Source organism: Seriola dumerili, unplaced genomic scaffold, assembly GCF_002260705.1.
Source record: "Seriola dumerili isolate Sdu_G_001 unplaced genomic scaffold, Sdu_1.0 BDQW01000621.1, whole genome shotgun sequence".
Lineage (NCBI taxonomy): Eukaryota > Metazoa > Chordata > Actinopteri > Carangiformes > Carangidae > Seriola > Seriola dumerili.
The window spans coordinates 1956831-1984353 of record NW_019174876.1 but is presented as its reverse complement, the minus strand read 5'-3'; the positions used below and the strand labels follow the sequence as shown (position 1 = coordinate 1984353).

Genomic DNA, 27523 nt, shown 5'->3' with positions numbered 1-27523 from the left:
TATTGCACAATGAACTGTCTCATCAAGGTGAAATTGTATTCTCCCCCCCCACCCAAAAACTGGCTGACCATAGACACCACTGGGCTTCATAACAAATTGGACAATATAAAATTCAACAAAGCACCAGTAAGCGACTGGGTTCCAAGTTGAAGGTGACCAGAAGGATCTGGGCTTGCAGACGTCAATGATTAGGTGCCACCGGACATACATAGTCATGTATGGAAACGGAAACACGCAACGAGGTTCACAAATAATCTTCTCTCAGCTTATATGTTGTGATAGATATCAAAAATGCGCTCGGATCTAAACCTACAAAAAAATAACAAAACAAAAAAAAAAAACATTTAATAGCTGAGTCAATCCCTTTGAGAAGACAAAATAATTAAGCTGATGATTGGTAGGGCCAGTCACGTGGCCAGGCCTTCTTACTGCCAGTGACAGAGTTGGTCACCAGTCGTGTCCTGTACCACTTGCTGGCTCAGAGGTGAAACTGTGCAAGATTTCAGCTATTTCTTCAGTTACAAAACAAACTAAAAAAGGCGGCTTGGGAAGGACCTGGGCCAGAGAGCACTTAAGGCTAATATTAGTGCTGAGAAACAAATGTTAACATAACTAGTAAAGGTCTTTGAACCACATCATTGGCCATGGACATGCTGGGAATGGTCGTTTTAAGTCTTATTTTGGGATGATTTTTTTTCTTTTTTTGGAGGGAAAAGGAAAGTCTCAGATGGCAGCTTTGATTGCTTCTCCTAAAAACACTTCACACAGAATGTCATGTATACTTATGGAAAAACTAAAAACACTTAAAAGGTTTCTTTGTGTTGTGTCTCATTTCAGTTTGTTTTATATGATGCATTTCAAAAATACCAAAAGGAAAAAAAAACGTGCTTTTTTTCCCAAAAAAGGTAAACCAAACCAAAATAAAAACTACAAAAGTAAAACAGAAGGACTGGAGTCTGCAGTCTGTGTGGTGGGGACCCCCTCCTTCTGAATCACAATTCACAGTTCAAAAAGGTTCAAATTGATACTGATTATCACCACATGATTTGCTTGGGTTTTGCTCCTGTTCATATTGAAATTTTTTTTTGTATGTTTTGTTATTTTTTTCCCCACCCCACCCTCCACTGATGGTGGTGGTGGTGGGTTGGTTGGTTGGTTGGTTAGTGTATTGTGGCATCATCCTACATGGACTCCCCACTCAGCAGATCTCCAGGCAGAAGGGTGTTTATGGGGGTGGGGCTTCCGATCACACGGGCGTCCTCTCCGCTCGGCGGTCCCCACAGGCTAGAGTACTGGGGCACCCCGCCCCACAGCAGGTCACCTCCGCTGGCCTTGCCTCCACCGCCACTGTTGCTCCACTGGCCAATTGAGTGGGACTGCGCTGCCCCGCCCATCCGGTTTTGATTGGTTCCGGGGTTGGCCTGCCAGCTAGTGGTGTTTGCCCCTAGCGACTGACCTTGTGCAAAGAAGCGGTTCACCTCCTCCTCGCCGGCAAACTCTGCCAGGATGGTGGTGTTTCCAAGCACACACCTTACATAGGACAAAAGGGGATATCATTGACCTTACAATGAAAAGGAACTTGTAGTTTGTCAAGAGCTTGCTCATTCTGATATGCTTTTTCATGCACTGCCTTAACAACATTTTGTGCAGCTAGTACTTAAAAGTAGGTCACATGTCTTGTATTTTGTTTCCATGACAACCAGTTGCTACCATTAGCAAAACAAAATTAGGGACAAATCTTAAGACTATTACAGATAAAGCACAGACAGTATGCCCCCAGACTGGCTCTACTCTGGTATTTTGTCCCATTTCACTTTCATGATTACAATAATGACTGTTAAAATTAGAATATAGCTGACTGCAACATGACTCCCCAACCTACTCTTTCATGTGACTGCCCAAATACAAAAATAACTTTGTCTGCACTCATCCAAAAGCGGCATTGTTCTCAGTATCGGAAAACCCCAGTAAGAACCCAGGAACTTTTTCAGGTTTTTCCCATTTTATTTCTCAGTTACAGTTCCTTCATTTTAATATGAAAAAGGAAGCCACATTTAAAAGCAAAAAGGTGGAAAAATGAATTTAATGTCAGCTTCCTAAGCCCATGCTAGCTGATGACAGAGATTTTGCTGAGGCTTACATGTGCAGAGACTTCTGGGCCTTGGCGGCCTCGTCCTTGGAGCTGTAGCGCACCACGGCGTTACCCTGGGTCAGGTTGAGGTGGAATGTGATCAGGGGGCCATGCTGCATGCACAGGGTCCGCAGAGTTGAACCATCAATCTGGAGCACAGAAGAAAACCAAAGTGCAAAATAATTGCAATTTTAAATTCAACTTTCATTTTTGTCCTTTTTTGTTTTCTTTCTTTTTTGGAGTGGTTTGTTTGAGTATTCTTGCACCGACACTTTACTTTCCCCACTTTATCTCACTTCAGTCATTTTACTTTAACTTTCTCACCTTTGCAAACAAATAAACAACATGAAAGCATTTCATATCACACAACTGAAAGCACAAGAACACGTTTGTTCTACTTGCATCCTACCCTAAAGCCATCAGATGAATCACTACTATCTTTGAATTCTGCATGTTTACATGTTGCCTCTACTCATAATACAGTGTGGCTTCAATCTAGCTAAGGGTTAACATCACAGAGTACGCACTTGTGGGGTGAGATTCCTCAGCACCAGCCAGCTGCTGGTCCTGGTAGAGCTTTCAGTACTCCAGGTGGCTCCCTCTGTAAGAGAAATGAAGACACAATTATATATAATGTAAAAAAAAAAGTAAGATTTTCTGTGACTCTGTTAATACAGGCTATTGCCTTTATATTACAGTAATTTGGGTTAATGTTAAAATTAAAAACAAGTTGGTCTAATATGCAAATGTATGATAGAGAGCCTTTCAAAAGCACAGATAGTAAAAAGAGAGTATCTGACAGATTTCAAGTGACAGTGGTCTCATAATGTAATTCTAAAAGTATCCAAAAGTAATTCTAAAAGGGAAACTGTATATTTCATAATGTAATTTTCTTAAGTATGTGTGTCACGCTTTTTCAACATGGTGCAGGAGCGCTGGGGTTGATGACAGAGTTTAAAACAAAGGAAAACGTGACACACTCAACTGATTGTTATCTACTTCCATGCACGACTCTTGTCTGTGCTACTAAGAGTGCTCTTTCCTCTTTGATCTATATGAACGAAGACGTGTCATGTCAAAACAAGGTCACATGTATGATGTTTAAATGTGGCTTTTTGCTGAGCCGGTAAACCTCAAAATGTCAGTTTAGCAAGGTGTGTTCAGCCAGCACTTTGAAAGCGAGTACAGAGTCGCAGCTTTGAACTACACCACACCTATGCATTTATAGTCATGTCTGCGTTTGCTAGGTGTGAAATACATTATAGCAAGATATAGCAATAGTCTTCAGTTCCTCATTTACCACAGATGTTGTAAATAGCTTCAGCTATTTGAGAAAAATTCTTAGTTGCAACATGATATTTGTTTCTTAAAAAGTTAGTGGATTTATATTGTAAATATAATAAGATATATTAAAGATATCTTGTCCATATAAAGAGAAACACCTCAAAATAAAACCTGAGACTCACAATTGTTGATAAACTTTGTAATATTTCACAAGTACAGGATTAATTTGGACATACACAAGTAGATGCAAATTTTTTTGTATCTATTTTTTTTCCACTTTCTTTCAATATTATGCTTTGAACTGCAGGTTGATTGAATTGTCTGAAGGAACGGTGCATGAGTTTGTGACCAGTGTGAAGTAAGTCCCATTAAGTGCTTCTCATAAAAATGAGTGCTCACCAGAGGAGTAGGAGCCGCTCCAGCCTTGGGCCAGACCCAGTGAGTTACCGCCCCATGTGGAGGAGGGCTTGGTGTTGGTGAGGCCTGGTGGGGGCCGAGAAGGTGCCACGGAGTTGCGAGGTCCCTGGGGGACTTTCCACAGCTCATGGGACAGAGAGCCTTGGCTCTGGGAGATGGGCCCTGGGGACCAGGTGGACTTCATGTCAGACAGTTTACCTTTACAGAGAGAGGATGGGGAGATGGACAGTTGAGAGAATAAAGTTAAAGACAAAGATGTAGAGATAGAGCTAAAATAAATAAATAACACCTATGTTTAGAATTTGAAAATTTGGCACTCCATTAGGGGTAGCATTAAAAAAGTCTCTGATGCAAACAGCAATGCAAGCCACTAATTCCTTATTTTCCATACTTAATTTCCCCCAAAATGATTCTGGCTAAAATTTAAAAATATGTTAAGACATACCAAAGTATTCTTCTCAATCTTGAAAATGTTGATGATTTATTTGAACTAAATCAGATAAAACTCACTGCACCCACCAGAAATATTTATGTTTCAATAGTGAAGCAACACAAACACACACACACAAACAAAACACAGGGTGTGTACTGATGTCATGACCGGCTTGGGTGAGGCTGGTATTTTTGTGGGTTGGATCAAAGAGGCACAGATGGCTCACATTTAGGTGAGGTTGCTGTCTTAGTATCAGTAAAGGCGTTGACTAAAGGCACTGAGGGAACAAGTTTAGGTGTGATTTGGAGTAAGAGAGGTCATGAAATAGGTCAGGGTTTAGGTAAGGTTTAGAATAAGTAAGGAGCCTAAGACAGTGTCTCGTGACTGTCTTAAGGCTATTAGGGCTCCCATTTGGGTGAGGAGGGATTTAGCAGGTCCACACAGGGAGGCAAGATACTCTGGATGTGTACCTGAGCTGTCCCCATCACAGGATGACAGACTGAAAGAGCTAGAGTAGTCACTGACTGGCCAGTCACTGCTGGTTGGAGGCAGAGAGCCATTCTGAAGTGGTGGAGCTGGGGAAGTGGCTATATGGTTGTAGAGTAACAGTGTTGTGGGCAGAAAGAAAAAGAAAACAAAAAACAAGTAACTTCGTGTCAGCATCAGTACAAGCACAATACTGGGTCCTGTGGTGGAGTACAGATAGTAACATGGGTCAGCTTGTCTAAGTGAGTATTCATTTGCATCAGAGTCACTTTACACGGCATGTTTTTGTCAAGTGTTAGGGGTTGTCTTTTATTGATATTTAAGGTTATGCTTCTGTTCATACCTCCATTTCTGTCCCGCAGCAGGTATCGGTTGACATCGTGGATGTTGGTGTTGATGGTGGGACCGCTGGGAACGCTGCCAGGGGTCATGTTGGGGTCATTCTCAGGGTCGATGTTCTGAAGGCCCTTCCATGGCACACCTGGGCAGAACTCTAAGAGCAAAAAATAAAGTGCTGAATAATGTTTTTTTTTTTTTTTTTTTAAACACAACAACATCAAATCTTATAGAACTTTAAGATTGCCATCACATGGCTTCGTAACAGTTTAAACAAAACCAGAAAAAAACTCAAATAAACTTGCAAAAAACATTCATCGCTCTTTTGCAGTCAACTTTCAGTGTACAATGCTGATTGCAACCCTCTCAGGTTTGACCATTACAAAAATAATTCTCCAAGTAGCAGCAACTATAAACCAGTTATGACTCCTAAAAATGTGCAATATTCTTTATTTATATTTTCTCCTCACCTGGGGGCCAGTTAATGTTGGTCCCATTAGAGATCTTTTCACTGGGGCTCTTGCCCTGGCCCCAGCTGTCTGGGGGCACCAAGGGGCTGGTGGGGGACTCAGAGCTGGATATAAGATTGTAAGGGCTGTATGAGTCCTCCAGTTGGGGGGGCTTCCCAGGGGGGCCCAGGGTAGAGGCAGCAGATATGGCACCTACAAGACAAATAAGAGACTAAATTGAAATCACTATTAAATTAATTACATTTTAAATTAGATTAGATTAAATTAGAGTGAATACAAAAATACTGTTAAATGCATAGATTATAGGAATTATATTGTATGCCAGACTTTTTTTGAACTTACTTTTGTTCATAATATCAACTTTAATAAGTCATTACATAGGCAAACACTAAAAATACAGATTGAGGGCTTTTTCAGAGTTAAATGTCACTGGTGTAATATCACTGGTGTGATGTCTACAATAAAATAAGATTACTGATACTCTGAATCTCTTTTAAGGCCATCAACACATGTTTCTATAGTGCATGGAAAGGAAAAGAACTGAAAAAGGATAACTGTTTGTTGCAGATAGATCCTAATCAAAGTGAATGTTTGCTGGCAGGATGTGTGGAGGAAAAAAAAGGCGCATGTGTGATGATATCTTAAATGTTAAAATGGAAACTGTGGGAGTCAATAAGTTAGTGTCAGTTAGCCATTTACTCAACTCACGACACAGTCCAAATGTGCCTTTTTTCTGGAGATTACATTTGAAAATTGTGTATTATAGGTCATATATACGTGGACTTAATATTTCCATGTACATGTTCCCTTTGAATGGTGCTGGCACTGACTATGTTACAAACTAAGCCTGTTACTTAAAGACTCCACCCATTAAGCCACCAAAGACTAGGCTGTCACAGTTTATCATGTATCTCTATGGTATTTGTGACCAAAGAGCTTGAAGAGTGTGAGTCTGAGACTGAAAGACCTGTATGCTGCAGTTTGCCTTCTTTACTGTATTTCATTTACTGGTATTTAATTCTAATTCAAAGATGAACACACTTTTTTGGTTATTTTGTTTTGAAAAAAATAAATTTACTTTATCTAACCATGTTCAGAGGTGAAAAATACCATACATCTACTACTGCACAGAACGATCAGGGAGTGTAAAATGGAGGTTTGAGTGAGATCTGGGGTGTGTACCAGTCTATAAAATGTGGTGTCAGGGCTTCCATTTGGATGAGGAGAGGTTTAGCAGGTTGTGAAACTGAAAAATCATGAGCAGCCTCTAGTTGACCTGTCTCTGCTAGTGTAGAGCACTATGATACCTAAGGTGTTATTGGAGGTGTTATTAAGTGTACAGAGAGAAGGTTTCTGAGTGAAAACAAGCTAGTGTCATTTGTTGAATTTCTCACCTGCAAACAAGTCAGAGAGGCTGAAATTAGTTAGGGTGGGTGGGTGACATTATCAATTATGATTTTAAAGAGGTTTTACAGTACTTGAGAAAATCACTGCTGTTATCATAAAACCTGTATTAAACTTAAGTAGTTGTTAGCTATGAAATCTCACTTTTGCACAATTTTTTTCTCTCAGTATAGAAAGGACTGTATCAAATCTGTTTAATGTGTACATTTATTTAAGATGACATGGAAATAAATTCATATGATAACATCATATATGTGAAATGTCCACAGTAAAGCTGGTTTCATTTTTAACTTTTTATCACTGTATGGATTGAATGAATGTGTGCATGCTTGTCTGTGTTTTTCTGAAACATACCATGCTTATTGAGGTTGTTCTCCATGTTTGAGGAGTTGCCAGAGTCCATGGAGTTGGAGTGTGTCCACTGGGACAGGCGGGATTGGGGCTGAGGGGGTTCCTTCAGGGACAGACCCCCAACCTCCATGCAGTTTACATTCATGTTTGGATTCAGTCCAGCTGCAAACACAAAAATAACTTCTAAATAAATGAAATAACATCTTTTTTATTTTATTCATAGTATGCAAGTTGGCAGTGGAAGATTTGTATCCATTAGCAAAAATCTAGTAAAAACAGCTCAAAAGAAAGCAGGAAATAACCACCTTTTAATTACATGAAAGAACTGTTCATCGATCCTTGTTTAGGAGATGACGTGTTAATATGTTGTCAGAGGATAGAAAAACTTCAATGTGAATCTGCAGTACTCAGAAAAATGGCTAGTTGAATTTTTGTCTTTTGTTGGAAACATTCATAAGTGCTTCACATAGTTTATGACTTATGGGTGGCCACACTATACATTATGAGTACAGATGCATGCATGACAGGGTTGCTACCTAAAGAGCGGCAGAAGAAAATTGTTAGTCTCAACATGCAAGCTACATGTTGTCAAATTCACATTGTTTGAGCAAAAGTCACCATCAACCTGGTACTTTCCCTGTCCTAGACTCACAGAGAGGGTAGGTGCTGTAGGCGTTGGGCGAAGATGGCGGCTCTTTGGTGTGCAGTGTGTCGGCAAGGCCCGGAGCCTGGTGTGGGCCTGTGAAAGGGTCCAGGGTTGATTTGCCGGATCCAGGGCCTCCGGCGAGGCCACCAGGGGGATGCAAACCAGTGGAGGAGGAAGAGGAGGAGGAATGAGAGGGAAGTTGCTGCTGCTTCATCAGCAGCGCCTGGTACAGCTGACGCTGGTGCTGCTGGATCTGCTGCTGCATGTTGGTGATTGTACGTGCAACCTGGAAGAAAAGAGAGGGGAAAAGAGAGGGACTGTCACAACAATGTATCACAAAAGAAAGTGTTGGACAATGAGGGTGCGGAAAACAGAAGATTAATCACATTATATGATGGCAAAAGCAAGCTGGATGGAAAAATAATGAGAGAGAGAACAAGCGAAAGAAGGAGTGAGGAGGTAGGAAAAACAGCTGAGGTTAGAAGGAAAGGGATGAGAAAATAAGAGGATGAAAAGGTATTAAACAAATGAAAATAGGTAGAGAAAAGAAGCACAAACAGAAAACCAAGGAGAAAGGAGAGATGATATGGAAATAAAGATTATTAGGTTTATTAAAAGTTGTGAAAAATCATGGGAGGAGCAAGCACTTTTTCAAAAAAGCTCCTTCAACAGGCCCTATCTTAAAGACAGGCCACTAATATCTGTATAACAAAAAGAACAATCAAAAAAGGAGAACAAACTGGTTCTCCTTTCGTGAAAAGGAGAACAAGGGACTGACTAATGTTGAAAAGGAAGTGCCTGTGCAAATATTACTTTAAGTTTGAGCAACTTTTGTTTAACAATGTTTTTCCCTCTGTCATGTGAAACACTAAATATTTGTTGAGAAACAAGCTGCATCACAGTGTTTTCAGTCAGTGCTCATATGCGGTCACACACATGAAATAAGTAACTTTTACGATCATAAGTTTTGTGGCTGCAATGATGCATTTGTTGACTCACTTGCTGCTCTTGTTGTCTAATGGGCCCGGAAACATTGCGCTGCGCCTGCATCATCTGCTGCTGGATTTGTAAACGCTGGTACGCCTGAATGAAGGGAACCCAAAGTACAAAACATTAATAAAAAACACATTAATAGAGGGAAAACTTAAACACTATGAGAGAGGGGTCACCTGTTTTGTGTGTTATTTTCACCAATTTAGCTCTACTTTCTCATGTGTTTTCACATGGACACATTTAAGTCTTCATTGGATATTTGTCACTCATTGCAAATGGCAAAATGACAAAAAGTCAGATATGTTTTGTTATTGTGGTTTCATCTCCTTTCCATTCAAATTAGAGCCAGGACCACTTTAAAAAGTTCATGACACACATTCTCTGCTAAAAGCCTCTAAGTAAATGATGGGCTACAAATTAAACAATTGGAAAGAGGGATGCTGACTCACCATTTGCAGTTGCTGAAGTTGGTACAACAGGGTCATTTGTTGAGGGTTTATTGGTGAGGTTAAAAGTGCAGGGTTCAGACCTATGTTTTTTGCTGCAAACTGCAAGAGCTGTGCTTGGACCTGGAGGGAAAAGAAGAATGTGGAGGCAGAAATGGGAGATGACAAGTTAGTCACTGCAAATCACAACAACTGCACAAGAGCCGCTTCTGGCGAGGTAAAATTAGTCACTACTACATGTGTGCAAGGAGGTAAAGAGAAGCGAAAGGGACTGGCAGAGGAGGCTTGCATAGTCAAGAGGTTTTAACACTCCCAGTATTGTTACCAGACAATAACTTATAATGAGTTTTTATCGTCACAATATATTTCTGCTGCTTTACTTCTACAATTGGGAATTTTCATCAAAGATGTATGATACGCTGAAATGACATCACTGTGATGTAGCACAAATTACAGCCACATTCAGGGGACAGTTTTAATAGAATAAGACAAGGAATGAGAAAAAATGCAGACGATGCACTAGTTGAGAAATCTGTATTTACAATTTTGGGTGTCAAATTGTGTTCCCTGGTCAGAGTCAACCAACTTTAACCTGGTCCAGTGTGTTATGAACCGATATGGCTCCATGTTACACATCCAATATGTCCATTATTATGTGTGTGTCTCTACCTGAGGGGAGAGAAACTGAGGCACTTGAGCACGTAGACTAGGCTGGGAGGAGCTGAGAGGTGGCACAGGTGGCTGAGGAGGCTGCTGCTGCATGGCCCGGGTTTGTGCTGCTCCACTACTGCCAAACATTCCACTGGGTATCTATAAGTAAGAGTCATAAAGGCACCGTGAATCCTCTTCAACACATCCATAATTCACATTACTGAAGCTATTCTATGACATTTCTTAATTGAAGAGATGAGCTACCCAACTGGGAAGAAATGTGTGTATATGACCAATCCAACAAACAGATAAGTAAGGTCAAGAGATAAGTCTCCAACTGTCATGTCTTCATGAGTTTGATGGGTTCATTCAATACATGACTGAGTACACTTGAATTAGATGAAAAAAATGTTTTAAGGTGCACTCAAAAGCCTGTTGGGTCAGTGATATTGCCAGCCCACATAGCAATGCCAAAAAACATTTTTCAAAGCATTTATCCTCAAGGTCTAACTTCACACTACACCTTGTGCACCAAAGAATGTACTGAATACCAAGTGAGAGCAACCAGTTGTTTAGACCATGAAACTCTGACTATTTTCATTTTTCAAATAGCCCAAAACAATTAGCCAAGGGGTCTCCAACACATCGCTTGCAAGCTACTAGTGTCTTGCTCCCGTTTTAGAGTAGCTCGCCCAAAGGTTCAGAGAATATAGTATTTACAAACCATGGATTCACAGTACAAACATTAAGCAACTCAACCTCACTCAGTAAAACTGCTCAAAATGCTATAAAATCAAATACAGACATCCCACCCACATTCAACACCAGGTATTTTTTTGCTAAACAGTCGTCAGTCAAATGAGTTAGGCTGCTCTCAACTTTATTTATGTGCAGTCTTAGCATCTATTTTGGATAATGTTAAATTAAATGTTATAAATCCTCACTTATATGAACAGATGTAAACTAAACTTTTCCAAGCAGCAGGAAGTATGTTGTCATGGAATAAGTGAGTTACACTGTGGGTTGCATCATGAGCCCCCTTTTTTTTTTAAGCCTGCATTCATTTACATTGTGGAAAACAAAGCATGCTGAATTGGCTATTATAAGTTCATGTTTGCTATGTACTATTGGATCATTGGATTTACTGACAACTATAACGGTATTATTTTGATACTAAAGAAAATGTTGAAACGTGATGATTCCCAGGCGTTCTGAAGTTACAAGGAGCTTCTTTTTTCTCTTGATTTCTAGGAATATAGAATTGATGTTTATTTGCAATGGACATAATTGTATTCTTGGTAAAGTGTAAGTCAAACTGAATGTAAAAATATGTGTATCATGTCCGCGTGTTCAGGTTTGACAAAATTAAGACTGATTTTTTACATAAAAAATTGATACTCAAATTGACACTGTTGTGATGTCTGATGTGGGTTTAAGATTTTTTCAAAACATGAGTTTTGGATATTGATATTTGATGACAAGTTACATAAAAAACAGCTTATTCAGCTGGTTTGGTTTGGAGAGCATTTTTTGTGTTTTTATATGAATAAATGTATCTAGTAATATAAGACATGAGCAGCTCTTAGCCACTTTCAGTTTGTCAAAGTAGCTCTCAGAGGAAAAAAGGTTGGTGACCCCTGAATTAGCCTGTATAAGGCAGTTTTATCCACATTTTGGATTCCATGTTGCTGTTGCTTTCTGAAAACACAACAAAAAAGCCCGCTTACAGTGCCTTTGTTTGGGCTTCAAGGACATACTGGAGTTTTCTGGGCCATGGCTGCCTATGGGGGTGATATTTGATAGAGCTTAACTATCTGATTTCAATGGGCACTTCAGGCAAGGTCATACACACATAGTGAGCAACAGAAAAGTAGAGATTTAGGAGCGCATGCCGGTAGAGAGATGTGTGTGAAACAAATTCAATTTATGTTATTGCCATCATCGCATGATATACACTTAAATCCTGCACAAAGCCATTCCATTTCAAAATGATGGTAATGAAGTTGTGATGTGATAAACAGACTGTTGCTAAAATTGGGTTTTGCATTGAATAAGGTTTTGCTCTCAGTATATTTTGTTATTAATAAAGCAGCTGTTCAAATGCACTCAAGTACTTTGTTTTTCACTGTACATTAAAATGGAGGGAAAATGACAGCTGCAGGGTTAGCTTCTATATAGCATCAACTCCCACAGTCTGAACATTGTTAACTCAATATTAACAGAGTATTACAAGCTTCACCAAGGTAGGTTTTACTGCAGGTTTGTTATTTAAATTGTGTAACATTGTCAAGTGTTATATTTTTCAACTCAAGGTTCTGTGGCATTGTGTAGTGCAACTGTGTGTGCTCAGTGTGTTACCTGTCTGTTGTTCAAGTTTTGCATGGCCAGCCCCGGGTTGCCCTGTCCCAGACCCTGCCCAGGAAGGCTACTGTTGGCCAGGGGGAGCTTCAGGCTGGGGGAAGGCAGAAACGGTGATGGGGGGGTGTCATCTGACAGAACACCATCCTGGACCAGAGAAAAATAAATAGTTAATGAGAGAATGAAGAGATTAGAAAATAAAGACATTCAAATACACATTCCAAACATAAATGATTAAGTATGTGAAGATGGATTTTATGCTAATATGTGTACTGGTATTATCAGAGTGATATTAATAATAACTTTTTTTTTTTAAACCTTTCTTTGTAACACACGTCAAAATAGTTACTGTAAATCTATTAAAAAACAGCAAATGCCCACAAAATGATCAGTTGCTAATTTTTTTTTTTACTTTGTCAAGAAAGTTGTTGCGGTCAGAGGGGTCTTTGGAGAGTGCAGAGGGCCGACACACCAGGGGCTTGTTCATGCCGTTGCTGTAATCAGACATGCCCATGCCCCGCTTGTCCAGGTCCGTCTTCTTCTCCAACAGGGCGCCTGGGAACACAAAGGAGGATGTTAAAAGTTTTTATGAAATCTAGACATGGAAATACACTGCATGACAAAACCAAATATCACAATAATTTTTTAGGCACGTCATCTAATAAGTGATATGTTTTGAATGCATTTTTTCTTCAAGAAATAGCTATATTACATTAATGAAATACAATATATTTACTGATAAATGTATGGTTTGGTATAATTCCCAATCAAAGAGGAGATGTAGAAACAGTGTTAAGTAATGAATTAATTAATTTGAAAAATATGAAAAAAAGGCTTATTTATGCTGCTACACTGATTAAAACCATTTCATTTTAACGTTTTGCAATATATATGCAAGGACACACAGAAACATGTCGGTAAACTTACTCATGGCCTGGTCAAGGTTCATGTTGTTGCTTTTCAAAGCCTCCTCAGCAGGGTCTCTCTGTAACACATGGATAACATGCGCTTGTCAGTGCCCATGGTTTAATTGTAAGAAGGGTTATATTTGTGGCATGCTTGAGTAAAAACCTAAAAGAAAAGTCTAAAGAAAACTTATCAGTGGTATATATCAGTGTCAGAAAATCTTTCCAAATATTTTCTAAATATACCGGAAATCCCATGTCAGTGAGCTGTTTGATGAGACGGTTCATGATCCAGGCCTCATCTGGCTTGTTGCCCATCTTCCCCTGACAACACACAAGTGAAAATATCTTTAATTAATTTTACCAACAATTAAGTTCGTTCAAATAACAACAATTCCCAACATTATCATTTATCAGTATGTTTATGACAAAATCAAGTGTGTTCTCTGACCTTGCTTGGGCCTTTCTTGGGTCCATTTCCCCAGGAGTTGCACGAAGAACTGCTCTCCTGGGAGGTGGGGCTGTTCCACATGTCCCCATCCTCAGTGTCCCATTGGCCAGTAGACATGCCTATCTCCTCTCCTCCATTTCCCCAGCCATCTTGCATAGGTTTGGGGCCTGAGAGAGAGACATTAAACACGGAGTGAAAATGTGAGAAAATAATATTAATACATTCCGTGAATACATCTGTTAGTGTATCCTAAATGCACACTTAGAACACACAATCCATTTCAGAGGATGAGCAGCAGGTAATTTTCAATCTGACCACTTGGTGCCACTGTTGCCATTTGACATTGTACCCCCCCTCCCCAACATCTCCCTCAACCATTTCTAACATTTCAATCCAACAGCACAAATAACCAAGACCCACTGAGGCATGGAATTGCTTTAATCTTACCAACACACTAGCACTATCAAAGACCTTCAGAATTGGCACAAATAGTGCAGGTCTGAAGGAACTTCCTGTTTTTGTTCCCTTAACTGAAGTATGCTAGTGCACACACACTGGGAGTTATCGTCAATCAGTCTATTACAGAGGGTGTGGTACCACTGGACACAATCTGAATCACAGATGCCTATAATAACAATCATGCTGAGAGGCTGAAGCAGAAAAGCTACTTTAGATTTTACTAGCACCAGCACATATAATAGCACAGTAATCTTTTCTGTATGGCTCTGTATGGCTATTCTATGGTTTTATAGCAGCCAGAAGGGGTGTGTGCCCAGGAGTGTGATCAAAAACCGATGGCACTGAACATATTCCTGCATCTTGCTACAATTTAGCAATGCCGGGCCATGCTGCTTTTCTAATCATGCATCACTGTGTCAGCAAATATTATTCATCTGTAGGTGTTACCTGGTTTGCAGGGTGCAGAACCTGGGGGTCCGTTGGTCCTGCCATAGGGTCCAGAGGGCTCGTGGCTGCTGTCTCCCCAACCTCCCACTCCCCCTGGTGGCTTGCCCCATGCAGAGGTGCCATTGTCCACAGTTGATGTTGGAGCAGCTGGCTCTCCCCAAGCAGGCTCTGACTTGGGCTGAACACTAGGAAGCTCTCCCCAACCTGGAAGAAAGAGGGTAAATTAGAAAAAAAAATGATTCTTGATGCAGTAAAATCTTAATCCACTTGCAAGTTTTATCTTCCAGTTACACATCATTCCCCTAAAGTCCTTCCTTGAGTACTAAACAATGGAAGGATGCTCCCAAGTACTGTTCGAATTCAAGAGATGTCTGAAAACTCTTTCGCTTCAGACAGCTACTGCAAAAAACACTGCAGAGCTGAAAACTAATGAAGTTTCATCTCCTTTTTCCTCACATCGTCTTTTCAGGCCATCATGATGAGTTGTAGTGACATATTAATAAGAGAGATTAACATTAAGCTTGTCAGTTGAGACAGTGTCTAGTTATCTACATATAGAGGCCTTTCATAGCAGCCTCCTCCTGACAGCAGCAGGTCCCTGACCAGCTCGGTCTGGCTTGTCTGACTTGTCAGGTGGTGTGTGTGTGTGTGTATGAATGTGTAGGAGCTGGATAAAAGCAGCGGCTCAGGACAGCCAGTGCAAGATCTTCCAATCCCCCTCTTCTCTCTTTATTTATACTGGTTTCAGTAGAGATGGCTATTGAGGTATAACTGCTCAGCATAAATGTGTCTTAAATCGGTCATGATGTTATTTGATAGGTGTAGTGCAAATGGAAAACAGCAGAGGGCAACAGTCTCATTCACAACCAAAAGGAGAGAGTTTGGCTATTAAAGCTTTGCTATGCTTATATGCATGGCTTTTGTCTTCACAAAGACTTATTTGAACTGTCTGCAGCCCTAACTTCAGCTTGCAGTACAAATATTATAATTATGCATACATGACCATTACCAGGCCCTCAATACCTCTGGGACTATCTACTTAATAATCACTCTGAGAGAAATCTTTTAATGAATAATCTTTGAAGATACTAACCATCGTTGCCAACAATGCAACAAAATAAATGTCATTATTAATTCGGTCACTTTTTATTCTCTCTGTCTTAGTCTATTAACAAAACATTTTTGAGATCCAAAAATATTAGGTTTTAAGTGTATTTTTTAGTTTTTTTTACATACATACATACATACTACATTTCTAAATACACACTACATTTTCAGATTATCAAATATTATTTTAACATAGGAGCACAGCCGTAGTATATTACCTGGGTTGGCGAGGGGGGATCTACCCTGGGGACCAGCACCTGGATGTGAGGCGGCATTGTTGGGTGACCCATTGTTGTTTCCATGGTGTTGCAGGTGAGTTGGGGGCTGGCCATGATGGGGATGGTGGTGCATGTGGTGACTGTGATGGTGATTGTTGTTCCCAGGGCCGACAGAGTGATTGTTGTTATTATTGGGCATAATCATTCCACCATTTTTACTAGGAGGTGGGCCGCTGTTGCCTGGGTTATTATTGGGATTGTTGCGATCCCACATATTGACAGTCTTGTTGTAGGTGTTGGGATCACCCCAGGTGGATGTTCCATCGTCAATCTCCATCTTCCTGCGGATAGAGGGAGGGGAGGGTTCTTCCCAGCCAGTGGGCTCCATGCCCTGGTCCTGTTTGCTGACATTGCCCCAGCCAGAGGGGTTTTGTTTCACAGAACCAGGACCACCCCAAGAACCAATGCCACCACCCCCTCCACTGCCAGTGCTGCTGCTGCTGCTTTCCTGGGGCTTGGAAGAGCCCCAGCCTCCCTGCACTGGGCCATTGCCACGTGAGTTATCCCCCCAGCTGCTATTAGTCACAGCAGGAGCAGGCTTACCCCAGCCTCCTCCTCTATTTCCTCCTCTAGGGCTTTCCTTCCATCCACCATTTCCTGCATTCCCTCCTTCTCCTTCCCACATGCTGCTGGAGGACCCATTGTTCTTGACCTCTGCTTCTCCCCATTCCCCTGTGTTGGATCCATTGGAGCCCCCATTACTGTTACCCCAACCATGGGAGCTTTTGGGGCCTTCTCCCCAGTTAGTAGGCTGTTTTTTTGTTAGGCCATCATCCCAACTGGGTGACTTGTCCTCAGAACCCCACGATGGTGTGCCCCCATTCTTAGGACCATTGGTAGGCAAAGGCTCTCCCCAGCCACTGGTAGTACCATTTGGGGCTTTGCTGAGTGACTGTTGCGGTTCTCCCCATCCTGATCCAGTCTGGATTGGCTGAGGTGGAGGGGGTCCCCAGCCAGAGGGTGATGATCCGTCACTGTCACCCTTTCCTCCAGATGCAGACCTCTGACTGGAGCCAATGCTAGGGTTGATGGTACCTCCATTAGTGGATGAGGGTCCACCATTGGAACTGGAGCCTCCTATGGTGTCTGAGCTGCTGTTGCTCTTCCCATCATCAGAGTTGGCTTCTTCCATCTCCCATACAGTGTGCTGTCGGATGGGGGTCTGTCCCCAACCCGAGTTGCTCAGCACCCTAGGGTCCAGGTCCTGCCGGGGTAGCAGAGGGGCGAATTCCATGCTGGAAGACCTGTCTCTGTGGGATCGACCTTCACTGCTGTCCCCACTACCCTCACTTGCTGGGGCTGTTCCAGGCTGCTGGCCCCATGAACTAAGTTGCTGCTCTTGGCCTGAACCTGAACTACCAGCATCTACTGAGTCCCAACCTTTAGATCCATCTCCACCCCCAGAAGATTTTCCCCAGTCACCCCAGCCACCACTTCCACTACTCCCTCCACCACTGCCTTGTCGGCCCCAGGCAGAAAGGCCTCCAGAAGGAGTTGAGTCCCAGCCTGAGTCCTTGGGGGAGTCAGCTGCCTTTGTTTCTCCACCACCCCATACAGAGCTGCCTGTTGTATCCCCATTGAGCTGGGATGATTCGGTGGGTGATTGGCCTCCCCAGCCAGTTAACCCATGGATAGGGCTCATAGGCTCCTGAGCTTGTTGCTGTTGCTTAGTGTGGTTTGGTCCATCAGTGTTAAGGTTAGCAGGTTCCATATTGAAGGACAAGCTTGTGTTGGTTGAAGGGTGTTGTTGATCATTTTCATTAGCACTAATCATGCCAACCCAACCTCCCGCACCATTATCCGCACCTCCTAGGCTCCCATTTCCCATGTTCCCATTGCCATTAATACCTGGTGGGAGAGATGAGGAGTTGGACACCCCATTGGGACCAATACCACCACCTCCACCACCTTCATGGCCCAGAACAGGCCAGGCTGATGGGTTGGCATTGGGATTGAGGTTCAAGTTAAAATTGGGAGAACCCCAGTTATTGGGCGCTCCAACTCGGCCACCATTGATACCATCTTGTTTCCCATCCAAGCCCCAACCTCTATTACCAGCTAGTGTGTTGGCTGACCCAGGTCCCGTCATCATGTTATTGTTAGCTTTAAGAGAGGGGTAGTGGGCCTGCTGGCCTGCGGCACCTGTGGCCATACTCAGAAAACTACAACTACTGGTGGTAGTGATAGCACTGGTGTCCTGGTTAAAGCTAGCTGAGCCCAAGGGGCATTCTGGTGCTGCAGGGTGGCTGTTGTCACTACTGCGGCTGATGGAGGGCCAAGCTTCTGTGTCACTTCCGTCAATAATCACTTTGTCCCAACTGTTGGCACTGGAGAAGCTGTCAACTGGCAAAGATGCTCCCCAATGAGAGGTCTCATACTGGGCACCAGGGCCACTCTGGAGGGATATGTCTAAAGAGAAAAAGGGAGGGGAACAGAGGAATACAACACAAAAGGTAGGTGGAGATGATGAGTAAGAAAGAAACAAAAGAGGATTTGAGTGACAGAAGATGCAGAAATAAAGAAAAGATTATTAGGAGTAGAGACAAAGGGTATAAAAAAGAAAAAAACAGGGTGGAAAGGGGGGTGGGGAGGGGGAAGAAAAAACACTTTAGGTTAAAATAGACTACATCATGTAATACAGCCCCTGTTAGTCCCATAGACCAATTTTATCTTCTTGGTTGGTTAATGCTAGCTATCAGACTTGGCAGGATGAGATGGTCACACTTGCACGTTCCACGATTCAACACATAATCAGAATGCACAGCCAAGCGTGCTACATGTCATATCAGCTATGGCATATCCATATATCCTTGCCCTGGTGCAGTCAGGCAAACAGAAACAGGGAGAGGGAACCCTTGCGTTCTTTCCTTTACCCATCATTCTTTCCTCCTCTCTTTCGCCTTGACTTTTCATTTCCTTTTCCATTTCTCTTTCCAACTTGTTTCCTCTTCCCTCGCCAACTTGTTTTGCCCCTTATTTCCTTGTCACTCTCTAGCTACCCTCTACCATCATAACTACCTCCCGCCTCATCCGCCTCATCCCTCTCTCTCTGTTCACATCTCCTCTCTCTCTTTCTACCCCCACCTCTTTCCTCACCCTTTAATTTCTCCCTCTCCCCTCTGCTCTCCCCTAACACCCAGCAGTGAGAGGCCCATCCGTCTCCATCGTGGCTTCGCTGGCTGGGGCTGTGAAGGGAAGCCCAAGTGGAACGCCGCTCATTTATTGGAATGAAACCAGGACGGCTTCCCATCCATCACTCCCTACGCTCCGCCGGGCCTACTCCTCCTTCAACTGCACTGCACTAAGAAACCACAAAACATTTCCTTCAAGCTTGTGTGAATATGTGTGTGTCTACTGGCTTCTCTCTGTCTGTGTGTGCAATAATTCCAGATGAGCTTTTAACACATTTTGAGATGCATGTTAATCTTGTTCTACTACTTACAGACTTTAAGCATGATCTACAAATTTAGTACCACGCTAGCAAAAACGGGGCTTTTCCAACAATTTTCTAATCAACATTGTATTGCACACAAGCAATTTCATTAGGCACAAGAGCATCCCATCAGAAGGGGACCTAATAATAGACTGAGTCAATACTGTAAAGGAGTAATCAATCAGTGGGAGGCAGCTAATCAATGATCTTATTAATTCTAGTGGGCAAGAGCAGGGAGGCTATCGATCCAGCATGCAAACATCCTAACCACTAGGCCAGCCTCATGTAATGGGCTACAAAACCAATGAGAACTACTTCTACGAATATCACCAGCATACAAGCCAACCAAACATGTGAAGGAAAAAAATCATCCAATTACTTCTTGATAAGAAAGGAAAATTAATGTTTATTATGAAGCAGCCAAAATGTGTACATGAAAACTAGATATTTTTCTGAGTTGGGTTGTTTTCCAACTTTCAGCAAAAGTGGAAGTGTCAGTGGTAAAACAGTAGATATGTCACTGCATGTACAGTACTATATATTCTAATACAACTTAATATTTTTATAAAAATATAAACACCCAATAAGTTTTCAAGGTGGCTACAACACATTAAATATAATCAAAGTGCAATTCCAGACCATCTATAGTACATCACAGACAGCCATTTTCAACGAGCATTAGAAGCCTAATAAACAATAGTAAATTCGTGGCTGGCTACCCTACTGAGCAGCTGCAGTAAGCGTGGCTCACTAACCTTTAATTATTAAGGCCCAGGCTGTGTTCGTAAAATATTTGCCTTGTTTGGTAATTAAGCTGCCGTAACTTCTATTACTCCGCCATTAGCTTCCATCAGAGTGTTTCAGTGATTTCAATAATAGAGAGAAGATATCCATCATGAGATAAAGACCCAGTGGTCAAAACAATCCAGTCAGATGAGGGAAAAGTCTGACAAATACTGACAGATATGTGGCTTTAAGACACTGTGCAACACGCCAGAGAGTGGCTGTGAATGCAATTTTCACCTCAACACACTTATCTACGCTCCCCAGGCAGCCTTATCGCACAGGGTTGTCAGACTGATGGCACACACACATAAACACCAACACTAGTCTGCAGTCAGTTTGCAATCAGTTGCACACATTAAAAAACTACTGCAACATCATATCAAAAAGGATCCGTCACGAATGTTGTACCAGTACCAATTCTTTTTGATGAAAGTAAGGAGTTGTGTAAACTAAAAAACAAGCCAGATGTGAACCTTCAATTAGAAAGTCTTTAATTGGACATTGAGGAATAATTTTGGAGGACATTTAAAGGTCATGAAAGCCAACTCCAGTATAGTATCTCTGTTTCCTGACCTACTGAATGGTGATATACATTGATGTTATATTTATATATCGGAAAGTAGATAATGCAAGAGAAGTCACCATAACCACTTGACTGTATTCATTGAACAGATGGGTCAGAGGTTCCAGTTTGATTACTTTCTCTCACGTTTTGAAAAGGGGGGGGGGGGGGGGGGTGAAAAGAGAATGACCTCTCTACATTTGTCTTAGTTACAAACCATTTTTTACATGCATATAAATTGAGGTGTTAATGTATCAAATATCCCTGCTTGCAACATGAGGTTTGAGATCCACCACAGTTGAATGTGTAAAGTGTGTGTGTTTCATGAAAGGCGGATTTGGCAACTTTTCAGATCTACTGATCTGGCATATGACTGCTTGCCACCCAGTCAACACAAAAATGAAACAAAACCCAAACAGCTTATCTTTTCAGTTACTAGTGCAAGCTTCCAGTGGCTTGTAGGTGCTTTTTAAACACAGAGAGAAAAACATGACAGCATCATTAAAAGCCACCGATGTTACTCCCTTTCTGCTTTGTTCCAGTTCTGTCAGTGCTAGCAAAGAGGAGCTCCATTTTATCAGAGCTGAAACATAGCCAAGAAGCTCAGAGGCTGCAGCCCCAGGAAAAAAATTTTGGTGACCCCTCACCCACCCGGCATATCTTCCTCCCTTTGTCTCAGTCTCAATTGCATATTTTGTTTCCTAAAAAGCATTAATATAGGTTACATAATAAGTTAATCAAAGTCTGGAAAGCAAACATCTATTTTATATCTCTCAACTATGAACAAACTGAATTTCAAACAAAAAAGCCTACATAAAAAAAAAACTGGAAAGAAAACAAAGTGTGTGTTGCCTGTGATAGAAAAGGGGTCATTCAAAGAGAGAGAGAGAGAGAGAGAGTGAGAGTAAGAGAGAGAGAGAGTGGAAAAATACCTGAGGAGAGGTGCACCCGCACCACTCTCAAGAGTGCTTACACAGATCCATGCAAGAATGAGAGACAGCACACATCCTCTTCGTATGTGCGTAGCAAGCTACCCAGTCAAACCACAAAATCTTCAATAAAGGCTAATACACTGCTGCTGCTGGGCAACTGAGCTTTATCTCAGACCCACACTATATGTAGTGTGTGCAGCCATTTGTGTAATTGTGTGCAATGTAAATAGCAAATGTTGGTATCTGCCTCAACAAAAATTAAACATCACAAGCTCCACAAAAGGAGCATTCATCGCAGGACTATCGTATTGGATTTGATTATACTGTATAGGTGTTAATCCTATTGTGTCTTCCCTGGTAAATAAGTATGTGTGCAAGGACTAATGCAGAACAGACTCTCTTCCTTTTCGCATCAACATGCCTCGATTGTCCCCCTTTTCAACTCCCTCTACAGACATTCCAACAGAAAGGTCTTGCTGATTCTTGGCAAAGCACTGATTTTGTGTGTGTGTGTGTGTGTGTGTGTGTGTGTGTGTGTGTGTGTGGTGTGAGGTTGGTGGTGGGGGTGGGGGTGGGGGGGGGCTTGAACAATGAAAAACAAAGAAAAGGGGACAATTATTTCCATCCACCGTTTGCAGTCATGTGTCAGTAATGCGTTGCTTCTTTCATTCTGGTTGCAATTAGGAGGGCAGTCTCTGATTATGCTTTGTGAATGAAAAGGGTCAAAAAGAAAAACAAAGGGGCCCCCGATGGCTCCTCACGCTTCCAACAGCGAGCAGAGCAGCCTTTTTGCGCGCATGCATGTGCAAACAGATTTCTACACAGAACCTGGACGACAACTAAATTATACCAAAAATTATTCTAATGATGAGTAAATCAGCAGTGCTTGTTCTGAAAAAGTTAAATTAAACAACAGCAACAACACATTGAAGCTGTGTGAAGCCAGCTTGAGTTGAAGCAGAAATAACCAAGAGATGAGCTGATAATGAAGCGAGCTGCCATCATAGAAACGGGCAGGTAGCCAAGAATTAAATACCTCCCCTCCCCTTTGAATGAAATGAAAGGCAGGGTGACAGAAAAAGAGGAGGAGAGGGTGGTAGGGAGAGATGGAGGAAAGTCTGGGGGGAGGGGCTGGCACTTGCAGTGACAAGGGGAAAGAAAGGGAGATGGTGAGAAAGAAACATGAACAGACCAAGAGCGATGGTGTGGCAATAAATGGATTCTTTAGTTTGACTGCAAGACACAGACTAATCTTAGTTTTCTCAGAGCAAACTGTGGGGTGACATAATAACAGAACCAGAGCAGAAGGGGAAGTTTAGCAGTCTTTTGTCCCCAAACAGACCCTCTCCATCAGTCTTTAAGGGGAGCTTTACGCCCACTTGCATCAAAGACGGCATGTACTTGTTTTTCCCGGAAGCTGGGAGAAAAAGAAAGAGGGAATGGTCACAGGAGGGTTTACAAAGCTCATCACTCATGTCTGTTTACCTCTGCTGAGGGAAGAGAGAAAATAGAAGAGCAAGACCATGGTGACTTCTCTGGTTTCCCTGACAGAACCTGGATTAATGAAGCCACTACGGGGTTCTCTCACTTGTGTGCGTATATGTGTGTCACTGCCTGAGCACATGGGGTAATCTATACCGCCTTGGCTTCATTATAGCCAAGTAGTCTTGTGATTATATTATGATATGAAAACATACAAATTTAAGATCTAAGTGGTAGTTGTTTTTACATCTTAACGATACTATTTTTGTTAAACAGCATAGTTTCTGCCTCACTCAGCACTCAATTTCTTACTGAAAGCCTCCACACTTAGCATTTAACTTCAGATATGCTAAAACACCCAACCACTTTACCTGCACATCAAAAGAGCTCAAATGAAAGGGCCAAGTGTTTTAACAGCACCCAGCAGAGTGCCTTCTGGCTACATGCTCTGTCTGGGTGACCAGCAAACAGCTGTTGGGCTGCAGTTCCCACAGTCTTAAGAGCCCCCCACTCCAGCACCTGCTACTGGGGAGCCTGTCTGGACGGCTGCTGGCTGCTCTGGACTACTTAATGGTCCCCAGTCAGCTGGAGAGACGGGGATGGTGGGTGCAACAGAGGGAGGGAAAGGAGACAGGGGGTCTCTGTCTGGTGTTTGGGACAATGAAATGGGGTTGGTAGAGCAGAGGTTATGTGGGAGTGGTGTGAATGTCCTTGAATCTAGAGGGGCATGCCTTTCAGACCTTGGGGATGGGGTGGTGTGTGTGGATAGCCTGTTGGAATGCTACACATTAAATACACTTTGCACAAATTTAATATGGCCTCTAAATGAAGTCAAAGATTTCTGAGCCAAATGTGTACAAAGTCAAAAGAAATGCATGTAACCACCTTAGGACATCCACCCAATAATACTGCAGTACTGCTGGCTTATAAACTAACCTGTATGTGTCTTTTGTGGGGGGAGGTGTTTTATGTGTGTGTGTGTGTGTGTGTGTGTGTGTGTGTGTGTGTGTGTGTGTGTGTGTGTGTGTGTGTGTGTGTGTATACATTTCCCTATGAGCCAGCTGGCCGGCAAGTCAGATGCAGATCTGAGAGGACACATCTAGGTCAGTATTATTACTGCTGCACAGGCACTATATCCATGTACATGTGTTTGTGTTTGCATGTGTACAAGCGCAAAAGTGTTTCAGTATCTGAATGAAGGAACCATCACATCATCACATCCCTTTGGGCCACAGTAAACTCTCCAGTGAGGTCAGAAATGTGTCCCCAAAACAGAGTTCAGAGAGTTCATCTCTTACACTTACACTGAGAAGGACACTTTGTCTCTGTACTTGCAGGTAGTGAACGTAACATAATACAAGAACATAACATATCACTGTGATTTAGATGTTTTAAAAATTGACAAATTTAGATTTAGAAAAAGCCATAAATGATTCTCCTACCCATGGAATTAAGCCATGTACTTTGTTTAGAGCTTACTTTCAAGTAAGCTTACTTTCAAGTAAGCTCAAAACACAAAGTTTTGAAAGTGTAGTCTGGCAAAAATAGTCAAAAAAGTCATGCATAAATAGGTTTGCTCTGTTGCTACTTCATTTCCATTTTAGATCCTCTATTGCTACAAACACAACTACTGCTGCTGGAACACAGATTTACAAGATACAATTGATGTATGTTTGAGTTATTTCTCAAGGTCTTCTACTACAGAAGTTATAATATGAATAATAAATAAAGCAAGAGGGCTTAGGCCCTCAACTGCAGAGCAGTGACTTTAAGTATAAGGTCCACTCTCTAAAATTATGTATGCCAGAACCATTGCAACAACAGGGCCACTAGCTTGAGGCTATTAGCTGAGCAGACAGGAAAGAACAGGCTGTAGATGGGAGGCCCTTGGGACAAAATGAGAGAGGAAGGAGGTGGAAACTCAGCCAATGGTTACTCTGCCACAGGCTGTGTTGTACTGAGAGGCCCCTGGGAAAACCAGGGGCAAGGTAAAGGCCAAACAGGACAACAACTGCCGGACTAGGATAATAATAAGGACATTATAGGTTAATACACTCAACCAGGGAATCTTAACTTGTCTGGAGCCCATAGGAGAAACATATTCTTATAGATCTAAAGGCTTAGATATATTGCTTCTCTTGAGTGAGTAGAGCCTGGAGCCAAATTTGGATCTTGGCCCACAAATGAGGAAACCCTGCAGTGCACGTCACAGCAGAGAGTAGAAATATCATAATAGAAATTGGAAGTTTCAGTTTCTGTGCTAATGTTTTTTTTTTTTTTTAATGTGAGATAAAAGAAATGGCCTCAATTATCAATGTTTAAATACAGTTTGTGAAATAATGAAAGAAAGTCTAACTCAAAACATTTTTCACTGAATAATTAACTCCACAGACACACATTTTAAAAAGCACCATAAAACTATGTTAGTATATGGACTAATAAATGAGACACAACTTGCAAAAAACAGGCATCCACTGACAGGCTACACAGGCCTTTAGCTTTTGTTTGATGCTGCAACTGGCGGCACAGACCCTAGTATAAGAGCAGCAGCAACTAGACAGAGCATGCAAGGACCAGTTGCGTCTGTGATGCAGAAAGATGTAGTTTGCTGACTAGCTAGCCATGCACCACAGCTGCTGCAGATTTGTTTACTGAGTGCCTGGTGTTCTCCCAGCAAATGTTGAGTCAGTAATGAAAGGCAGCACAGAGCAGCAAAGGAGCATTGATAAAAAGACAGAAAGAAAAAAGTGAGCGAAAAGACAAAGATGTGAGCAGATACTCGTGCTAACTCCTGCTCAAAGCCCTAAAGATGAAAGTGGTACAGAGATATATACAGAGATATCCTCGTACCTAAGTCTTCAAAGTTAATGTGTCATGTCAGAGGAAGTGAGGTGGTGCAATCTTTGTGTCTGTGTACATCATAAGCAGATGGTTATGACTGCTTTACAGACAGAAAAATAAACATAAAAACCATTCAGAAGAATCCAAGGATGTGTTTAGGAAATAATAATGAAAATCAAAAAATCTTGAGTGTGCATGTGAAAAAAAAACATCCAAAACTGATACAAATACAGCTATAGTAATGATATAAATATAACATGGCCATCAATATATTACTTGCATACAAATACACACAAGCCAATGCACAAAGAGCACCTTAAGGCAGGTTCAGTATTAGTGACCTTAGGGGCCACTGGTGAGTTCATTAAAATTCTACCACTGGCTACAGAGGTCTGAGTGAATGTGTGTGTGTGGCCTGTGAATCAAGGAAAAGCATGCAGAGGCTGAAACAACTGAACCATGTTTTTCTCACTTAGATTAGCACATCTAACAGGGTTTTCCTAGGCTTTGAAAGAATTTAGTGTTATTACTGCCAGTGTAATAAGCACCGGCATCCGAACTTGCATTATAGCAACAATAATAGCACAGACCTACTTTGGAAACAAGCATACATCTATCAGAATCCTTTCAGAAGGGGAGAGCAGAGGTAGCAGCAATTGAAAACAACTAAGAATTAAGCCTTCAGTTTTAATTCGGTCAGTCTAACCAGATAATTTAGGATCTGTATCTTGTCATTATTCTATGCTGATAAGACGTTTAGGGGTGCTGTTATACTACAATGATGATAATCAACATAATTTATTGTGCCTACAATGCAGTAAATTTATGTATCTATCCATCCATCATGTTACATTCATTTTTCAAAATTTTGGAAAATCAAAGTGAGAATAACAGATAATGTTGAAGCAGAATGTTAGATATAAAGGATGATTTACAAAAGCTCAGAGTGAAATTTCACTAGAATTGCAGCCAAAATACAGCCAACATGCACTCAAGTGAAACATGAGAAGTGAAAAAAAAATCAAACTGAATGAAGTTTTAAGGCAAAATAATTTGCACACAGCCAGCATTCAAAAGGTCTAATGTAAAAAATGATCAGAAATCTATTTCAGGGAAATTTTTTTTTACTAAACTGACACAAACCTGGGTGGCGTTTGCCCGCAGCGGACGTGGCAGAGTTTGGGGTAGTGCTGCTGGTACTCGTAGAAGAAGAAGAGTAAGATGAGGAGGAGGAAGAGGAGGAGGAGAGGGTGAGAGCGCTGAGGGCTCCTGCAGGCAATGGCTGGCCTCTCTTCAGTAGCTGCTTGTGCTCCTGCTGGCGGAAGCGCGGGGGCACCTCTCTGGGCGGGTAGCGAGCACTGGCAGAGGACAACTGGCACTGCTGCTGAGGGGGAGTCTGAGTCGGGAGCTGGCTACTGGAGGAGGCGCGCTTGC

At 41.9% G+C, this 27523-nt stretch overlaps 1 protein-coding gene across 2 annotated transcripts; it reads right to left on the bottom strand.

The window, feature by feature from the left end:
- Window positions 1-874: 874 nt before the first annotated feature.
- Window positions 875-27523, bottom strand: LOC111236287 (trinucleotide repeat-containing gene 6C protein-like). 2 transcript variants are annotated; one of them, XM_022764964.1, is made up of 20 exons: window positions 27233-27523; window positions 15994-18462; window positions 14669-14872; window positions 13763-13929; window positions 13558-13635; window positions 13334-13391; window positions 12819-12961; window positions 12407-12553; window positions 10067-10207; window positions 9401-9520; window positions 8958-9041; window positions 7965-8244; window positions 7316-7474; window positions 5558-5749; window positions 5095-5244; window positions 4736-4852; window positions 3815-4030; window positions 2659-2732; window positions 2141-2280; window positions 875-1530 (listed from the first exon to the last, which is right to left on the bottom strand). In XM_022764964.1, exons 2-20 carry the CDS (start codon window positions 18203-18205, stop codon window positions 1182-1184), a joined length of 5031 nt encoding a protein of 1676 aa, XP_022620685.1. In that variant the 5' UTR covers window positions 18206-18462; window positions 27233-27523; the 3' UTR covers window positions 875-1181. The 2 variants fall into 2 exon arrangements, with proteins under 2 accessions (XP_022620685.1, XP_022620684.1); XM_022764963.1 differs by lacking the exons at window positions 4736-4852; window positions 10067-10207; window positions 27233-27523 and having other exon boundaries at window positions 15994-17762.

Excerpts from the sequence above, each read along its gene's own strand:
- LOC111236287 (XM_022764964.1), bottom strand. The coding sequence starts at position 18,205 with ATGGCCACAGGTGCCGCAGGCCAGCAGGCCCACTACCCCTCTCTTAAA. Across the intron at positions 13,930-14,668 it reads TTCTGCACCCTGCAAACCAG|GCCCCAAACCTATGCAAGAT; the intron begins GTAACACCTACA and ends TCTCTCTCTCAG. Across the intron at positions 9,042-9,400 it reads AACTTCAGCAACTGCAAATG|GCGTACCAGCGTTTACAAAT; the intron begins GTGAGTCAGCAT and ends CCCTTCATTCAG.